At 33.7% G+C, this 18541-nt stretch overlaps 2 protein-coding genes across 2 annotated transcripts; one reads left to right on the top strand and one right to left on the bottom strand.

Annotated features, from left to right (window-relative positions):
• Positions 1–5: 5 nt before the first annotated feature.
• LOC128177082 (DNA damage-binding protein 1-like) lies at positions 6–9993 on the top strand. The gene is made up of 28 exons (XM_052843618.1): positions 6–150; positions 575–723; positions 1703–1819; positions 1961–2106; positions 2492–2567; positions 2699–2813; positions 2902–2999; positions 3304–3462; positions 3572–3655; positions 3747–3863; positions 3966–4068; positions 4302–4374; positions 4509–4617; positions 4810–4988; positions 5231–5394; positions 5580–5687; positions 5790–5997; positions 6113–6208; positions 6489–6724; positions 7183–7347; positions 7466–7560; positions 7653–7823; positions 8095–8204; positions 8533–8618; positions 8713–8796; positions 9053–9155; positions 9424–9547; positions 9710–9993. The coding sequence occupies exons 1-28, from the start codon at positions 90–92 to the stop codon at positions 9791–9793; spliced, it is 3420 nt and encodes a 1139-aa protein (XP_052699578.1). The 5' UTR covers positions 6–89; the 3' UTR covers positions 9794–9993.
• A 535-nt stretch (positions 9994–10528) lies between these two features.
• On the bottom strand, positions 10529–16653 carry LOC128177099 (phospholipid phosphatase 2-like). Its single transcript, XM_052843652.1, has 6 exons — positions 16306–16653; positions 15837–15988; positions 14287–14642; positions 14048–14105; positions 13506–13682; positions 10529–13342 (listed from the first exon to the last, which is right to left on the bottom strand). Exons 1-6 carry the CDS (start codon positions 16394–16396, stop codon positions 12944–12946), a joined length of 1233 nt encoding a protein of 410 aa, XP_052699612.1. The 5' UTR covers positions 16397–16653; the 3' UTR covers positions 10529–12943.
• Positions 16654–18541: the final 1888 nt, after the last annotated feature.

Raw genomic sequence — 18541 nt, 5'->3', positions numbered from 1 at the left:
TTCATCGGTTTGATGCTTGATTAGATAGAAAGTTCGTAAATAAGGAGAAAGATCATAAATTGAATGTCTCTGCAATAATTTGTCCCAAAATGGCACACAATTATGTTGTCACGGCACATAAGCCGACTGCTGTTAATGCGTGTGTTACAGGTACATGATTATAGACAATTTGACTTGCATATCAAATGATTAATTCTTGCAAGAACCGGGCCTCTCAAAAGGAAAACGTGCTTTGTAATAACAATGCACATTATTGTTTATTTATTTTTCATAAGTAAGAAAGAGGCTGTTTATCTAATAACGAGGTTAAAAATATGCCGGTTTAGCCTTATTTGAAAGACACTGTATACATTTCTGCATGACAATGATTACGCCAAATTAAAGGCCTGAAATAGTAGTGGGCAGTTTGCCTGTACTTACGAGTGTCAAATAGTTTGCATGTTGATGTGTTTTAGAAGGGAATATATAGTCCTTATTTTAGCGTGTTAGCTTTTTGTAGAATTTAGCTAATGAAGAAGTCCACAGAAAGTCATTCTCTAGGACTGTGTGAATAATTTTTGTTTTTATATTTCAGGTAATTTCACATCACCAGATGACTTAAATTTGATAATTGCAAGAAATACTCGAATGGAAATATATGTTGTGACACCAGAAGGTCTACGTCCTGTGAAGGAAGTCGGTGTATATGGTAGAATTGCAGTGATGGAGTTATTTAGACCGCCAGTAAGTGTATCTGCGCTGACGTTATGCTTGCTTGTCACACATTTTTTTCTTTGAAAATTTAGAAGACTCACATCAATGCAATGCGGGGTCAGTTGATGTAGGTTTATATTTTTCTTTCTAACATTAACTATCGCATATAAAACTTATATTCATGCAAATTTAAATTTTATTGAATGTTTTCTGTAGGAAATGCATGTTAAAGGTTTTGAATATTCATTGTTTGATTTAAGTTTCAAGACTTCGGGAGAATTAAAAAAAGTAAAGAATTGTGAACTAAGGGGACATAACTGATTATTGTAAAAATCATCAAAATGAATGAATATAAGATAAATGAGTTAGATATACCTTTGTTTGAAATTGTTTGTATTTACCTTGTTTATCTTGTTTACTGAAAATCCTTAGTTTTGAAAAGAAAACTGGGAAGTTTCTAGTATGCCGGTCTTCATTTGACGAGAAGTGATTAGTCTCCCCAGTCATTGCTATGTACATGTAATTGGTTAAAAGTCATCATTTTAGTGCTTACTGTAGAGCCGGAGATGGGTTTTATTTTCCCTTTTGATTTGTAGGGTAAGGTTTAAGAGTATCAGGATAGAATAAAATTATTTAGCATATTTATGAGACTTATTGACTTTGGCTAATTCTTTTAAATTTTGCTCTCAAAAGGCACAACATGCGCCTTCTGAAACCAAAAATTACAGGAATCGAGCTAATGTGGATGCTTACCTTGAATTAAATGTCAAGCAAAATAACAAAGTGAAATAAAATAGATCATAAAGCCTACATTATATATTAGAGACCGCCTTCAGCAGCATATATATTTATATATTAGAGACCGCCTTCAGCAGCATATATATTGGCGCCATAATAATGGGGACCGGCATACTAGAAGTGTTCCAGAAAATTAAATGAAGATGATATCCCCCAAGTCAATCCAAAAGTAGAAACCAAATATAACAGAAACATGATTTATATTTAACAGGGAGAGTCCAAAGATCTGATGTTTTTACTGACGCAGAGATATAATGCCATGATTTTAGAATGTAATCAAAATGGAGAAAACATTGATATCATCACAAGAGCACATGGCAATGTGCAGGTAAGCTTTATAAAGTTTAGCTTCCTGTTTTATCTCTGTCCTTTTTATGTATCAAGTTAAATCTGTTCATATCAATGTTTCTGACACGTGAACTTATTTCAAAGTTGATATTTCTATGTGTTGATTGTATCGTTTTTCAAGGATAAGATTGGTCGAGCGTCCGAGACTGGAATTATTGGTATCATTGATCCACTGTGTCGTGTAATTGGACTCCGATTGTATGATGGACTCTTCAAAGTTATTCCCCTTGAAAGAGACAATAAAGAACTAAAGGCTTTTAATATAAGGTTTGTTATGTGTTTTTTCCTCTCTCTAAAACTTCTATAAACAATAATAACTTAAAATGGTTACCAAGTTCAATTATCCTATTGATATATTTATATGCATGTATATACCCTTCACTTAAAAGAGTTGGAAATGATAACAAGTGGTGAATATAAAAAAAAAATTGTTTTTTCCTCTGAGAAATTTAATACATATTTGAAATGATAACAAGTGGTGAATATAAAAAAAAAAATTTGTTTTTTCCTCTAAGAAATTTAATACATGTTCAAAATGATAACAAATGGTGAATATAAAAAAAAGTATTTTATTGGTTTTTCCTCTGAAAATTTGATACATTTATATATAGAAATTTAAATTGTTAATCATGTGGTTTAAAATGATTTGTAGACTAGAAGAGCTGACTGTTATTGATATCCAGTTTCTTCATGGCTGTACCACACCAACCCTCATCCTAATTCACCAGGCAAGTCAATTCATTAAAGGAGATGCAAGCCTCCCTTTTCTTGAAATTTTTTGCTTAATATCAATTTAGTAGTTTTAGATTGTTATCATTTGATGACTTTGTGTATAACCAATCTTTTGTCCTTCAAACAGGATCAACATGGTCGCCACGTCAAAACATACGAGATTTCTCTTCGAGACAAAGAATTTCAGAAAGGTCCATGGAAACAGGATAACGTGGAAACAGAAGCCTGCATGCTTATTGCTGGTAAAGCGAAGAGTCAAAATGAAATGTTGTGAAGTTATATCTGATTTTTGGTACTGAAAATTTTTTTTTAAAAATATTTTTGTTTCAGTACCTGAGCCATTTGGTGGAGCTCTGATCATTGGACAGGAATCTATTACATACCACAAGGGAGATAACTTTATTCCAATTGCCCCTCCTGCCATTAAGGTAAAGTGATATATTCTGTTGGTTTTCTTAAGTTTTAATTTATTAATGATTTTGAAAATGTCTGTGTTGATGTTCAGAAACTCTAAATGATTTTAAGCAATAGCAAAACCAACTAACTATGGAATAAAAAATAAAAGAATTGCAATTTTAATGAGAAATGCATATTTGCCTGAATTTATGCTTTTATTTGTGTATAGTCCATTATATTATATATGCACCAACTTGGTTATGTAAATTGAATATGTATTCAAAGCTTAATGTGACAAATTCTGATTTTGGGTATTTCAATCATCTTGGATTTCAGCAAAGTACATTAACATGCTACGGCAAGGTGGATGCAAATGGTTCCCGTTATTTACTGGGAGACATGATGGGCCGACTCTTCATGCTGATGTTAGAGAAGGAGGAGAAGATGGACTCCACCGTCACTGTCAAAGATCTCAAAGTTGAACTCCTCGGGGAGGTCAGAGTCTTTAAAATAATTTAACATGCATCAATACTGGAATGTGTTGAATAAGTCACATAAATTATGCTACAAGCATGCATATGTAATTTAATTGGTTTGGTTACAGACAACAATAGCAGAGTGCATTACCTACTTGGACAATGCTGTGGTGTACATTGGATCAAGGCTAGGAGATTCACAGCTTGTCAAGGTTTGGGATTTTATTCTTTATCAAAATGATCAGTCTGTTTGTTTCTGATCTTGTGTATGATAAAAGTAATCAATGTCAATACATCTTTTAGCTCAATGTGGAGCCAGATGAAAATGGATCATATGTGCAGGAAATGGAGAGATTCACAAATCTAGGTCCTATTCTGGACATGTGTGTTGTTGACCTTGAGAGACAAGGTCAAGGACAGGTAAGATTTAAAACAAAGACTTTCTTATCTTGAATTTATATGAATTGACATTTTTGATAAGAGAAAGAGGTTGAGTAATGTTTGGTCATGGAACTATTGTAGCTTGTTACTTGTTCTGGTGCATACAAAGAAGGCTCTTTGAGGATAATACGCAATGGTATCGGAATTCATGAACATGCCAGTATTGATTTACCAGGAATCAAAGGTACAGTGTTTGATATCAAACTGCAAAATTGTCAGCATGAAAAAATTAAATGTGTTATCATTTTATACATTTCATTAATTGTTTGATTAAGACCACATGTTAGTGTTTTGTATGCAAAATGTAGTAGTGGGTCAACTAGACATCACACATACTGCATGGCAAACCATTTGCATGTGTGATGTAGATATTATTTTTGTCAATTATGCATGAAAGTCTTGTTTTTAATTTTATAGGAATCTGGTCCCTTAGAGTGAACTCCCCCGAGTATGACAACATGATAGTTCTATCTTTTGTGGGACAAACAAGGTGAGTGAATTACATGTATAACACATTTAATGATAGCTTAGGACTGACATTGTACTGTTTTTTTCTCAGTTTACATGTATGTTTTAAGGTGTAATAAAATGACTTGTGAATTGATTTATGTATTGCTGTTTTAGAGTGTTAATGCTGAATGGGGAAGAGGTTGAGGAAACGGAGCTGTCTGGGTTTGAATCAGATCAACAGACCTTCCTCTGTGCCAATGTTGTCCACAACCAGCTCCTTCAGGTGAGGCACTGCACAGGGTTGTAGTGTACATCCTTTAGAAAAAAAATTAGTGGTACATGTAAAGTACATATATATATATGTTTCGTGCAACTAAGTACAAATAAATTATTGAAACTTGCATGCTTTTTGGTTTAAATATATGAAGTATTTGATAAGAAAGAAATCCTAGCAAGGTTTGTGGTTGTTCTACAGATAACTCCTCAGTCAGTCCGACTGATTAGCTGTGATAACCAGAAACTCCTGAAGGAATGGAAGCACCCTGGGGGTAAGAACATCAGTCTGGCCAGCAGTAACACCTGCCAGGTGGTCGCCTGTGTGGGCAGCGAGCTGTACTACCTGGAGCTGCTGCAAGGGGACATCAAGCAAGTCAGGTAAAAATATGAATGCCAAATCTTTTCGATTTCAAATCATTCCTAATGTTTGTCAGCATTTTATGACTACGATGCAACTATGTAGCATATTAAATTGATGTGGTGGAATGAAGTTTGATGTTTTTCTTCACTTTATTAATTATCAAGTTGATGAAAGAAATAAAAATATAGCAGAATTTGAATAATTACATAATAAGCTTCTCTTGGCAGCTTAGTTACATTACATGTATTTGTTTTTACAGCACAAGCACAATGGAGCATGAGGTGGCCTGTGTGGACCTGACCCCCCTCCGTGAGGGAGAGGAAAAGTCCCACCTGTGTGCTATTGGTCTGTGGACGGACATCTCGGCCAGAGTTCTCAGTCTCCCAGACTTCAACAGTCTTCACGTGGAAATGCTGGGTGGAGGTACTGCACATCATATTTTGATGAGAAATTAAATGCAATTAGAGTTGAAACAGTTTTAAATTGATAAATCTTTTTTGTTACATAAAAATTCCAAGTTTATTTTTAAAAAATTATTTGAATAGTTAATGTAAATATCAACGAAAATCAAATCAGTAGTTTAAATTTATCATATTTTATTGTTACAGAAATTATACCAAGATCTATTCTGATGACAACTTTTGAAGGCATCCATTACTTACTGTGTGCACTAGGAGATGGTTCCTTGTTCTACTTTAATTTTAACATTGACACAGGTACATATACTTATTGCAGCTTTATAAAGGTTTGACCATTGGCTTACAACTCAAGTATGAAACTCCCTTCATTCAATTATGGTATGTTGGTCCTTTTTGTAGGTTATTTCACAGAGAAGAGGAAAGTAACCCTGGGTACACAGCCAACAGTGTTACGGACATTTAGATCTCTCTCCACAACTAATGTGTTTGCGTGCTCAGATCGACCGACTGTTATATATTCCAGCAATCACAAACTTGTTTTCTCCAATGTCAACTTGAAAGAGGTCAATCACATGTGTCCGTTGAATTCAGAGGGATATCCCGACAGGTCTGTGTTATTGTTGGTTTGTTATTTGGATGGATAAATTTTAATTTGTGAAATACATATGCTAAACTGGATATTTATTGGTAAATGATAAGAACTTGTATTTCTGTTGTTGCAGCTTGGCGTTAGCTAATGATGGCACTCTTACCATTGGAACAATAGATGAAATTCAGAAATTACACATCAGAACAATTCCCTTAGGAGAATCACCAAGGTCAGAAAAATGGATATTAAATTTGATTTTCTATTTCATTGTGATTGTGGCATAATATGAAATGATGTCTATGAATTTTACAAGAATTCCTCAATTTTGAATAAGATCTTATTCACAGAACCTGTCTCATCAATGTCCTTGTTCTATTTAGATAGATAAGCACACACGTTTAGTAAAATACATTACCGGTATTAACAACAGAAAAGAATTTCTTTGTACAATGTATGATTTTGTAAATGAGAACCACTTTTGTATTACATGTATTTTGTGATGTTTTCAGGCGCATAGCTTATCAGGAGTCGTCCCAGACGTTTGGTGTTATTTCCATGCGGATGGACTTACAGGATAGTAACGGGCTGAACCCAACCCGCCCTAGTGCCAGCACCCACGCCGCCATGATGAGCTCCAGCTCCAGTGGGAAGGTCACCATGGGAACCAGCACCATGGGAGAGCACTCTGCCGGTGATGAAGTGGAGGTCCATTCTCTGCTGATCATTGATCAACATACATTCGAAGGTAAGGCCAAAAAAAACAAATTTAGTTTCTCAAGCAAAGAAAATTAAAATATTATGCCACATTTTATTGATAACTTTATTTTTGCACAGGGATTTTATTGTTAAAATATTGTTATTATATTGTTGCAAAATTTGCACAGGGGTGTAACTCAATCCATCAGAAAAATTAAGTTATTCCCCTTTTAAAATTTTGCCAAAAAACCCTAATAATCAATGTAGAAGCATTTAACATGTTACAACAGTGCATGAGAAACAAAACAAATATTTTGGGGCGTAAAACAATGAGATTTACATCAGGTAGGCAGAAAGAGCATTGCCTGGAAAATCAAGAAGTTTGTATAGGTATAGTGCTTGTTATGGAGCTTATCAACATTTTGCTAGATGTTTGTGGAGATTTGTTCAAATTCTGTGTATATGCATTATGTACAACATTAACATAGTTATAAATTTATGTTTCAGTGCTACACTCTCATCAGCTAATGCCAAATGAGTTCGCCACTAGTCTTATCTCAGCCAGACTCGGGGAGGACCCCTGTAACTACTACATTGTGGGGACAGCCCTAGTCCACCCAGAGGAGGCAGAACCCAAGCAAGGGAGGATCGTCATCTTCCACTTCCATGAGGGTAAATCTGCCTGGAAATAACAATTACCGATACTCTAAAAAAAAATTCTAAATTTCTAAAATAGTTGAGGACCACCATTCAAAATGCACTGCTCACGTATGTAAATGTTCATTCATAGGTAAATTAAATCAAATAGCTGAAAAAGAAATCAAAGGTGCTGCATACACACTGGTGGAGTTCAATGGAAAATTATTAGCCAGCATCAACAGCACTGTAAGTAGAAAATACAGACGCTATGTTGAAAGTCTCAAACAAGTGAATCTCTCGGTGATGGAGTTATCAGTTGGCGTTGTTTTATTTTTCAGGTGCGGTTGTTTGAATGGACAACAGATAAGGAGTTAAGACTAGAGTGCAATTATTTCAATAGTATTGTGGCATTATATCTGAAAACCAAAGGAGACTTCATTTTAGTGGGGGACCTAATGAGGTCGATCACGCTGTTGCTGTACAAGCCAATGGAGGGAACTTTTGAAGAGGTAGATGGACAGACTTATTCTTAAAGAATTCTAAAGTGATTGCACACCAGTATATTTTGTTTTACATGTAATTTGGTCCAGAAAATGTTAATGTGCAGCTGGTGTTGATTTACCTGTATTTATTTGTCAATGATAAGCACAATTATGTTTAAATTAAGACCACAAGTTGTTTAATGGGCAGCTGGTGTCAATTTATTTGCTAATAACATATACAGCATTCATTTGTTGTACATACCAGTAAAAATTAATTACGTGAAATGTTCGCTTACAGATTGCAAGGGACTGCAATCCTAATTGGACCACAGCAGTCGAGATTTTGGATGATGATAATTTCCTTGGAGCAGAAAATTCTTTTAATTTATTCACATGCCAGAAAGACAGGTAAGAATTAAATGGAATCATGTCAAACCTGTAAATTTATACTTTTAATTCCCAAGGAAGACTCATATCTTGCTGCAACTTGATCTGAGCCATAATTTGTGTTGAAAATCCCATATGACAATAGATAATAAATGAGCATATTTGATTTGGATCTTTGAATTTGATTTGGTGTTTAATAATTAAGCAAGATTTTATACATGTAAGTATCTCAAATTACAAGGGCCAGAATAACCTTTGTCAACTTTTCTCTTTACTTTTTTTTGACATTGTTCAATATAGCTCTTTATCTACCGGGTATATGACGGTGTATTTAATGAATTGCTTTCAGTGCTTCTACAACGGATGAGGACAGACAAAATCTTCAGGAGGTTGGAATGTTTCATCTTGGTGAATTTGTCAATGTATTTAGACATGGTATGTGGAATTTCAAATAAGAATACATTATAATATTGTGATTAAAGGTTTCAAGTTAAATTTTTCTACAATTATATTCAACGTGACATTTCAGGTTCTTTAGTGATGCAACATTCTGGAGAGACTAGCACTCCCACCCAAGGGTCTGTACTGTATGGTACGGTCAATGGGGCTGTAGGTAAGTACTAGACATCAAGTCACATAGCCCCTTCCTAACGTCCCTGGACAAGTGATCAAAATAACTGTCTGTCTTTTTGCTGCAAAATAAAGTGAACAGTAATACTGATTGGTGCCTAGCAGAGATAATTGGAAAATTTCATTGTTTTGATTGTCATAAAGCGCTACAGTTACACATTGATTTTGGTTTATTGTAAAATGTACATGTACATGTATTAAAAGTACAACCGATTGTGATTTTGTTGTGTATTTTGCAGGTTTGGTGACCCAGGTCCCCCAAGAGTTTTACTCCTTCCTACAGGACATTCAGTCACGTCTAGCCAAGGTGATCAAGAGTGTCGGCAAGATTGAGCATTCATTGTATCCTTTACAAATGAAACAAAAACGCCTCTTTGATACATTCTCATGTCTCATCCAAGATGTTGGGGTTTTGACAGTCACAGGTCTGTCCGTCCATCATGTCAGTGCCTATAACGTGTATAAGTTGGTTCTTCTACAACTGTTTTAGTGTCTTAGAAATTTAGAAACATCTTAACTGTAGTCTTTTCTTGTGAATATTGATTAAAGAGATAATGCATCAATGCAGAGAATGATTATGTACATGTATAGTTCCTTAACTTCTGCAAAGCTGGCGATCCTTCCACACAGAAAGAAAAACAGAGGCCTGTGAAGGGTTTATTGATGGAGATTTGATTGAGAGCTTCCTAGATCTGAACAGAGATAAAATGCAGGAAACTGTGAAAGGTCTACAGGTACGTATCATGTGAAGGAAGTCATTTAAAACTTGCTAATTGATATATATTCGAATTAAGTCTGTTAAAGAAAAGAATTTAATTTAAATTTTTAAAAATCTTCATGGTAAACCATTTGCTTTGTTCTTGTTTTGTAAGAACGTTTTTTTCTTCTCCCCACAGATCGACGATGGAAGTGGCATGAAAAGGGAAGCTACTGTTGATGATTTGGTGAAAACCATAGAAGAATTAACACGCATTCATTAAAGAAATCCCACCATCAAATGAACAGTAATCTAAGACAATAAGGTGTGGATGTTTTCCCACATCTGCATTTGTACATATAAGACTTATGAAAGTGGGAAGTTTTAGTGCTACTGATGTGTATATTGTTTTATTATCAGAAGTACATGTCTTGTACTTTGGAAATTGTTGCTCGGTATGTCCATTAAATTATGTATTTCAGATTTTTTCTTTGTTGTATTTTTTCAGATAATGAGGATCAGACCATTTCTTTTTAGTTTTTGTACACTTGATTCCTACAGAGAGTCAACCAGTACAAAACATGCATTGTTTGTGCAATAATCAGAATGCCTGGCTAATTGTTGTTCTAAATACCTTGCATTACATGGACATGTATTCTGATGTTTAAGGACATTAAATGTCGTTATCTTTTTGCTATTTGATTTGCAAATCTTTTTCTAAAAGGATTGACTTTTTCCTACATCTTGACAGGAGTATCAATCTGCATTGTGTTTTAATACCGAGAAAAATAAAAATAATTGTACTTTTTGAATAACTGTTCTTGTTGAAATAGAATTCAATATGAGTATGTTGAGTAATTTCATGGTTCACATGAATCTCCAAAGAAAGCTCTCCGGCCATTCTTTAAATACATTGGTGAATTTCACATTCTTTAAATTTTCTTTTTTTACTAGAAAGAAGGTAGGGTGGGTATAGGTACATTGTACCAATTTTCATGCTACAAATTAAGACAATAAATTGAAATTAACTTTTTAATATACACTTAATACAAAGTACAAAAATCAAAGATTAATACAACGAATATTATCGCATGCTGCCATTAAATTCATGAAATCTAAACACAATCATAGACATATCACACGGTGATGAAATATAAGTGGTCTAAATAAGACAGACTGAAAGACTAACCTTGCACTAGTATTACAAATGTAAATGTACAATAATGCTTGATATGATGTAGTAAAGACATAAAAAATGGAACATACTTCTCTTGGAAATGACTAGAAGTAAACTCTCATTCTCAATGTGGATATGGAAATAGGAATGATGTCAGAAGTTGGTCACCAAGCTTTAAGGAATGTTAGTGATTGAATATAAAATCTTGGTTATTAAATGTTGCAATCAAAACTTCCAATATGCATTATTTAGTGTACACATATTTGTACAAATAGATACAATATATATATTTGTGTACATACCTGGTATAAGCATTGCATATCAGAAATAAAAATGTCATGAGATGAATGAAAGTATACCATTAGTTACTGTAATAACCGGGTAAACAATTAGAAATTGCTTCATAATACTGTAGAATTATTTGTCAATGAATTTATTAGGACTAAATTTCCATAGATTTGAAAGGTACAAATCCGTACAATCTCAATAAACTGTGAAAAATAACATTAAGTATTAATTCATGGAAAAGCATTTTTAAAACCTTTAAAAAACCTAAAATAAACATAGGCCTCCATTACCTTAGTTGTACAAGCTCCTGGGAATTTGTCTATATTTAATTCCAATTTTTAACAATTGAGACAGAAAAGTCCTAATTTTGTTTAGACTTTTAATACATACTGTAGATAGGAAAATTTGCATCGTGGTTATAATATCTTTAAAGGGGCATGGTCACGATTTCGGTCAAATTTTTTTTTCCTGTTTTTATTATTTACAATGTTTTGGAAATGCATTCCTAATGATCAAATGAAATTTGGGTGCCAGTCGATGAGTTATCAGCAAGATACAGGGCTCACAATTCTTCGTCATGTAAACAAGGCTTGTGCCCTGTTTTTGTTTACAAAGGTTCAATATACCAGTAAAAATTCTTTTTCAAGGTGATTTGTTCATTTTCTTATTCATTTTAAGCATAAATAAACAGTTCCTAACGATTAACACATTCACTGTAGGTCTAAAACGGGAATTTTCACTTCAACTTTCAAAATGTAAACAAAAGCTTTGTTTACATAGCGAAAAATTGTAAGCTCTGTAACTCGCTTATAACTCAAGAAATGACACTCAAATTTTGGTTGCCTACTGAAAATGCATTACTGAAGCACTGTACACATTAAAATCGGAAAAATATTTTTTGACCAAAATCGTGACCATGCCCCTTTAAGTACTATTTATTATTTTCCCACAAAATAAAACACATTGTAAATGCTGTCATTTTTACCCCACTGTAGAAAACCTACACCCTTTCCAATTTTAACATGAAAACCATCACAGTTGTAACTTTAAATGTCCTGGAATTGAAATTACTTGCAGTTTATCATGCATGAGTCATAACTTATAAAAGGCTGGTACTTTTAAAATTGGTTTGATACACTAGCCGGAAAAGTTTTTGACTATGTTTAAATGTATAAAAATTAAAACCACTACATTTATAATGTTTTCTTCTTTTTACTACATGTATGTGCTGAGAAAAAAAACACTAAAACTTTATCCCCCAATATGGTAGATGGGACATTTTTACATCCAATAAGATTAATTAATAAATTTGATTTTAAAAATACATATAAGGATAAATTTTTATACTCAACTGCACAATGATTACAATTAAACTGCGATTGTGAGAAATTAAAATTATGTATAGGAAGTACGTACGATATGTATACAGTCAAACCTCGTTATCCCGAAATACATGTAGAAAGGACTGGTTAAAAATTTCGGGATATCCGAGTATTCAAGATATCAAGGGTAAAATACTTAAAGTTTATGTGTTTGGGACTTAAAAATCCCTTCAACATATCCATTGTATTCGAGATATCGGTGTTCGAGATACCGAAGTTCAACTGTACTTGGTAATGCTGGAAACATTTAATTTTGACATGTATTTTTGGCTCATTTAGTAAAATTACATATATTTCAACAATACACATATATACAAGGTCAAAACTTATTTCTTGATGTTTTATATTTGTCAGATTTATTATACAGCACCCTTATGACTATATGGTATGTTTTGGTACTTATTTCATAAGTCTGTTTAAAACCTCCTCCACTCCTTTGAAGGTGACAGGAGAAGGTCAATGGGGGTTTTAATCGGAAATTATTTTTTAAGGAAAGTTTTTAGAATATGCCAATGAATTCATTTTTTGATTATCAAAGGACAAAACAAGTAAATTCAAAGAATCACCAACACTTGTTAAAGCAACTTCATAACTGGGTAGTCATTTTGGAAAAAGTTGGCTTCCTCTCCCTTTCTGCATTATCTGAAGCATCAATATAATACACCTGTGTAGATATTGGCCTCTCTGTGTTGATGTCATTCCCGGGGTATTTTTGTGGTCCTCCATTTCTCTGCCTGGATCCTCCTGTGTAGTATCCGTCATCATAATCATCCTCAGTAAAGTGAGAGTTGCAATATCCTTTGCTCTGGGAGTGGTAGTGAGGGTGGGAATCAGATCGCCCTGGGGGTGGGGCAGGGGTTTCTGTGAAGTGCTGCAGACCCATTATGGCATGTTCAGGGTTTTGTACCGACATGTTCTGAATGACAGGGGCAGCAGGTTTTGCTTTTTTGGGCTTAGTCTCAAAAAGATCAGAGACTTTAAACACCTGTAAAAGAGTTCATTCACATACACTCATTTCATACATGCAAGTTATGCTCACATTGTTTCAATACATGTATTTAAAAACTTTAAAACTTTTCTGAAGAACCAAGTATCTTTTATTTTATTTTAGCAGTATTTCAGCTTTTAAGATTTTCATGGTAACTTACCACTAGCACTGCCGTCAGAAACCCTATGATAGCCCCAGCTAATACATCGCTCCAGTGATGCTTGTAGTCAGACACCCGAGACAAACACGTATAGAAGGCCATGTAAAACAAAACCAGCTGCACTAATGGCCGCAGAAGACGGACTGATCTCCACTGCAAGCGAGCCTGGACATATAACTGAAATTTATAAAAGAATTCATACTGAAAACATTTTTGAATGAAAAAGTAAATACAGCTTTTATATAATAGAACTATTTGTTTTTGTGATAGAGTCAGATATATGGCATTCCTACTAGCTCTGGCTAGTGGGTTAACCATTTAGCTCGATCAATACAGTGCTGGACTGGCATGCCAGAGGACAAGGGTTCAAAACCCAGAAGAGGCAAAAAGTGTCTCTGTTACATTTTGAATTGGTGCAAAACACTGACAAATGTGTTGCATTTTGTTGATGCAACTACTCAAACTCTGTTGAAAACTGTTAGTCAATTGCAAAAACTGAAATCTAAGTGAACTGGATTACTATTGACTCAATATATACTCACAATGGCAAATATCATTGAATATGAAGAAAATGATGCATGGCCTGATGGAAAGGATAGCCTACAACACAAAAATGAACCTCACATTTGCACATACCAGTACATACTAGTAATAAAATTCTGTAAATTTTTCTAGAAATTTTAAAATCAAAGACAAATCTATAGCAGGAATTAACAGTTCTTGAATCTTAAATTCAACAATAATAAAGTAAAATTATAAACAGTTTTTAAGAAATTCTAACCTAGCTTCCCGAATGAGGGACTGGTCCCCTGTGCAGACATCTGCAGTAATGTATCCAGAGGTACAGTCATACTGAGCAGTATCTGGCTTACACACAGACAGGAAGTGGGGGCGCAGTCTGCCAATGCTGTATTTCCCGATGTCGGTCGTTAAATGTTCGACAACCGCACCAAACACAAACGGGAGAAACACTCGGTAGACATTATAGAAGTACTGGTAGATTTTACGCCTTGTGGAATCAGGATAACTGACTTGGGAGCTCTCTGTGTAACTTGTGGTACTCTCTGATGAGGGGTTGGCATTACTAGACCCAAAACTGCTACCATAAAGGTAATGAATAAATTCAAAAAGGCAAATCTGTAAAGAAAATAGGAGCATGTTTTACTAGTTGGTATAACAAAAATGACTGATAAAACTACCAAAATCTTTTTTTTTTTCCCATCTGAAGTGCAAATGTTTGTAAAATTTATACTTGTAAAAAACTTCGGCAAGTATACTGTGGTTTCATTAATATTCAAGGGTATCAATTTTCATGGATAAAGTGAAAATCATGGTTTCAAGGATACTTAAATTCGTGGCCAATGATTTTTTCAATACAAATTATTAGTAGAAATTGCACTTCAATGAACAATTAATTTCATGGATAAACTTAAGAACAAAATCCACGAAAATTGGTATTCAACGAATATTGATGAAACCACAGTTACTGTATCAATTTGGCTTGCAAGAGAGCAGCACAACAGTTATCACGAAGGGGTCTGTACATCCTAACCTAGCTAGCTTGTTGTAAACACAACTCAGATTAATATCAGAAAAAAATTACAGGCACCTAATGTTATCAATATTTATTACATATATAGTAATAAATACATGTTTTTTTGCATATGTGATACAGATGACATCACAAAACTTGTATCGTCCTCCGGGGCTGATACAGGTCATCAGCTCTGTAGGGCTGATATGGATCTGTATCACACCCCTTGCGGAACTCCTCTGCCTTTTTTCGTTCGGCATTTGCGCATGTTTACAGACAAAAATAATTCAGACCATTTGTTACAGTGGACTTTTTTAAGTGCAGTTGAAAACTTCAAATGCTAGCAAATGTCTTAAAATATTAGATCTCGTATCTTTATTTAATACATGTACAGACTACTTTCAAACAATATTTAAAATCAATTTGTTTCAATTGATGTTTTTTTTAAATTTTATTTTATTACTAAGTATATAAAAGATATAATAATAGATACCCTTTTCCATATCACAGCTAGTATCAGCCCTCCACCAATATCATCCCTCAGGCCTTGGCCCCCGTGTTGATATTGGAGTCTCGGGCTGATACTGTCTGTGATATCAAAAAGGGTATGTATTATTCTCTATATATCTTTATATAATGAGACTATTCCCTGTAGTATTATTAAATATAACAGGGAATACTCTTATTATATAAAACATATTTTTAACATCAAGTGCCTGTGGAAAAAATCTATACACAGGTTTGTGTTAAATATGTTCTATACCAATTCAATTGTTTTAAATATCTTCTAGTTTTACCAGTATAAGGTTGACAACAAATCCAATGGTGTAGAGGGCTGTTGATGTTATAGTGGAGTTTTTGAATGGGTATTTGATGCTGTCATCTTCGCAATAAAATCCTCTCATGTATGGGGTAACTGACACTTTGAATATTAGCAAAGGCAATGCAGCTGAAATATGAAAACACTATGTTAACTTCTTAAAGTAAAATAATCCCTGATTTGTTTGGTTGAATTGCATCACATAAGACACATTCGATAATTCAGTATATAAGTTAGGCTACTTTCAATTTCAAATTTTTGCCAACTTCAAGTAAAATTTTATTATAAATAATGGATTTTTTTCTACTAAAGGGCAACAACTATAATACTTATATCTTAGAATTCCCTTTTTATGAGTAGCAAAGTTCTAAGGTAAGTAAACAACGATAAAGTCGTTCACGGAAATGAATCAATAACAGATTTTCGAATTTTCTCTGTGTACTTACCCAGTCCTACAATGCATATATCGACGAAAGTAAAGGCAAGTTTTCTTTTGGTGCATGCTCCAACATTGTTTGATTCAGTAGCTGGAAACATTGTTTGTCTTTATGTTAGAAAACAATTTGTTGATTGGTCATAACCCCATGATCATTAAACGGTTAAAAGTCCAACCCCAATCCAATCATGACCAATGTTTTCATTCACGACAGGATGTATTCGGTAGATAACACGTTCTCGAGATCATTCGTTACGTAAACAAAGTACACGCCGATATACTGTAACGTTAGATAAGCTAAAATAGAATTATCATATTAACTTAGCGTTGATAATTTTTTCAATGTTTGTATTTGATTTGATTTACACAATTTCGGGAAATATCCATACGATATGCGTTATAGAGACATCTAATAGCGAGCGCAGCTCGCCGGCGCGCAGCGCCGGCGCGAAGCGAGCTCTACCGGCAAGGCATGTGTGAATAGAAAATTCGGACTAGTTGCACATTCATTCAACGGATTTTTTTGGCGTCAGTAAATCGGACCAGTAATGCATCGTTTTAATCGTCCCAGTAGTTCCTTGTAATCATGGCAATTTTTATCACTTCACACTCTCACGAGAATCAGCAAGACAAATTTAGACAGTAAAAACAATAACGATGTAAGCGACATACAGTCAATGTTACCTCTAAAGTTCACCTCAGTACACTTTCAATCAAAAATAATCGTGTGACGTCACAAACGTTTACACATTGATCCGATATATTTTTTCGGAGTCAGTAAATTTTGACCCACAATTCATAGTACCAATGGTTTCCAACCTCACGTTCCAACATCACGTTCTCCCGAGAATCAAAGTAAAACCTTTGAAAAGCTTATAAGATGTGTAATTTTAAGAACATCATGCTTTTTAAGTTAATAAAACAGTATACTTCGCATACTTTTATTTCTCAGGGGAGTTTTAAAGAGTAAGACGACACTCAACCAACGTCAGCTTTGACGTCACAATAAGCACTGATAAGGGGAAATTACTCTAATTGAAGTTATTGTAAATCTGCTGAAAAGACCAAAATCCTCTTAAAATCTTGCAAAGGCTAAGATAAAGAACAGCTGACGAATAAGGACATTTCTGCCTTTTTTTTTAAAGGGGGTGGGTGGGTGGATGGCAGCCTCATCCAAAAAATCTTTGCAAGCAAAAAGAAAAATAAATCATGAAAATTCTAATCCTTCAGCTCTTTAGCAGTTCAATGGTTTCTTTATTTTCACTTCCATTTATTACATGCGGAGGGGGGGGGGGGGGACAACACCATGTTCTTTTAACATTATAAGCAAATATTTTTAAGCGTAAATTAAAAATAAAATTAAACTTTAAAAGAGGAGATGCAGTGCAATGAATATTTAAATATTAAAATCTTTATTATTTAACAACATTGTATCTGAGATTAAACTATTGTTCTATATATTAATAAATAAATTATAACAAATCTTATAAACTATGAATAATGAAAATTTACTGAAAAATAGGTATGTTTTATTTTTTGGCATTCAAATTTCACGTTGTTAATTTTATTTTATTAATTTATTATAATTCATTGTTTGATCACATGCTGTGCTCGCCCCAACGGTCGCACCGTAAAACATATTAAATAAAAACATTCTGCCACATTCGATTTTCTTTTTTAATATTAAAAATTTGAAATTCATGAAATTGATTAATTTTGTTTTCAGATGATATTTTAAAATCAATAATTCTGTGTTAAAATTCTGACTTTTCTGGTAAAAAAAATACTGGGCGTAAATACAAAAATAATAAACATGTACGTATAACGTTACGTGCCAACATTTTCAAAAACTAAAGGGCCATTTTTTAGAATTCTTAAATAATACCTTTTATATTTAGGAGTGGGCCTGTGCTCCATTTTTTTTGTCATTGTCTAATATCAGCTGCTGAAATGGCTCTGTGATTAGAGAACCAGGCTTTAGGTAATTTTATAAAATAAACATTTTGTGTTGAAGGTTCGATACACAAAAAAATACTTTATTTTTGTTTTAAATATTCAAACTGATAATAGTTAGAAATCTTGCTTTCTCAAAATTGTATTATCTTATTTTTAAAAAATATAATAGAAAAAAATTCATTTGAAATTGCATTTTATGATTAAATCAATGTGCACTGTGGCAACGAACTTTGAATTTTTATTCCAAGTGCTTTAAATTGGGGTCAAAATCAAAACAACTTGAAAATGAT

This window comes from Crassostrea angulata, chromosome 1, assembly GCF_025612915.1.
Source record: "Crassostrea angulata isolate pt1a10 chromosome 1, ASM2561291v2, whole genome shotgun sequence".
NCBI classification, from domain to species: Eukaryota; Metazoa; Mollusca; class Bivalvia; order Ostreida; family Ostreidae; genus Magallana; species Magallana angulata.
Note: the sequence above shows the minus strand (reverse complement) of the source record. Positions and strands in the feature narration are given on the sequence as shown.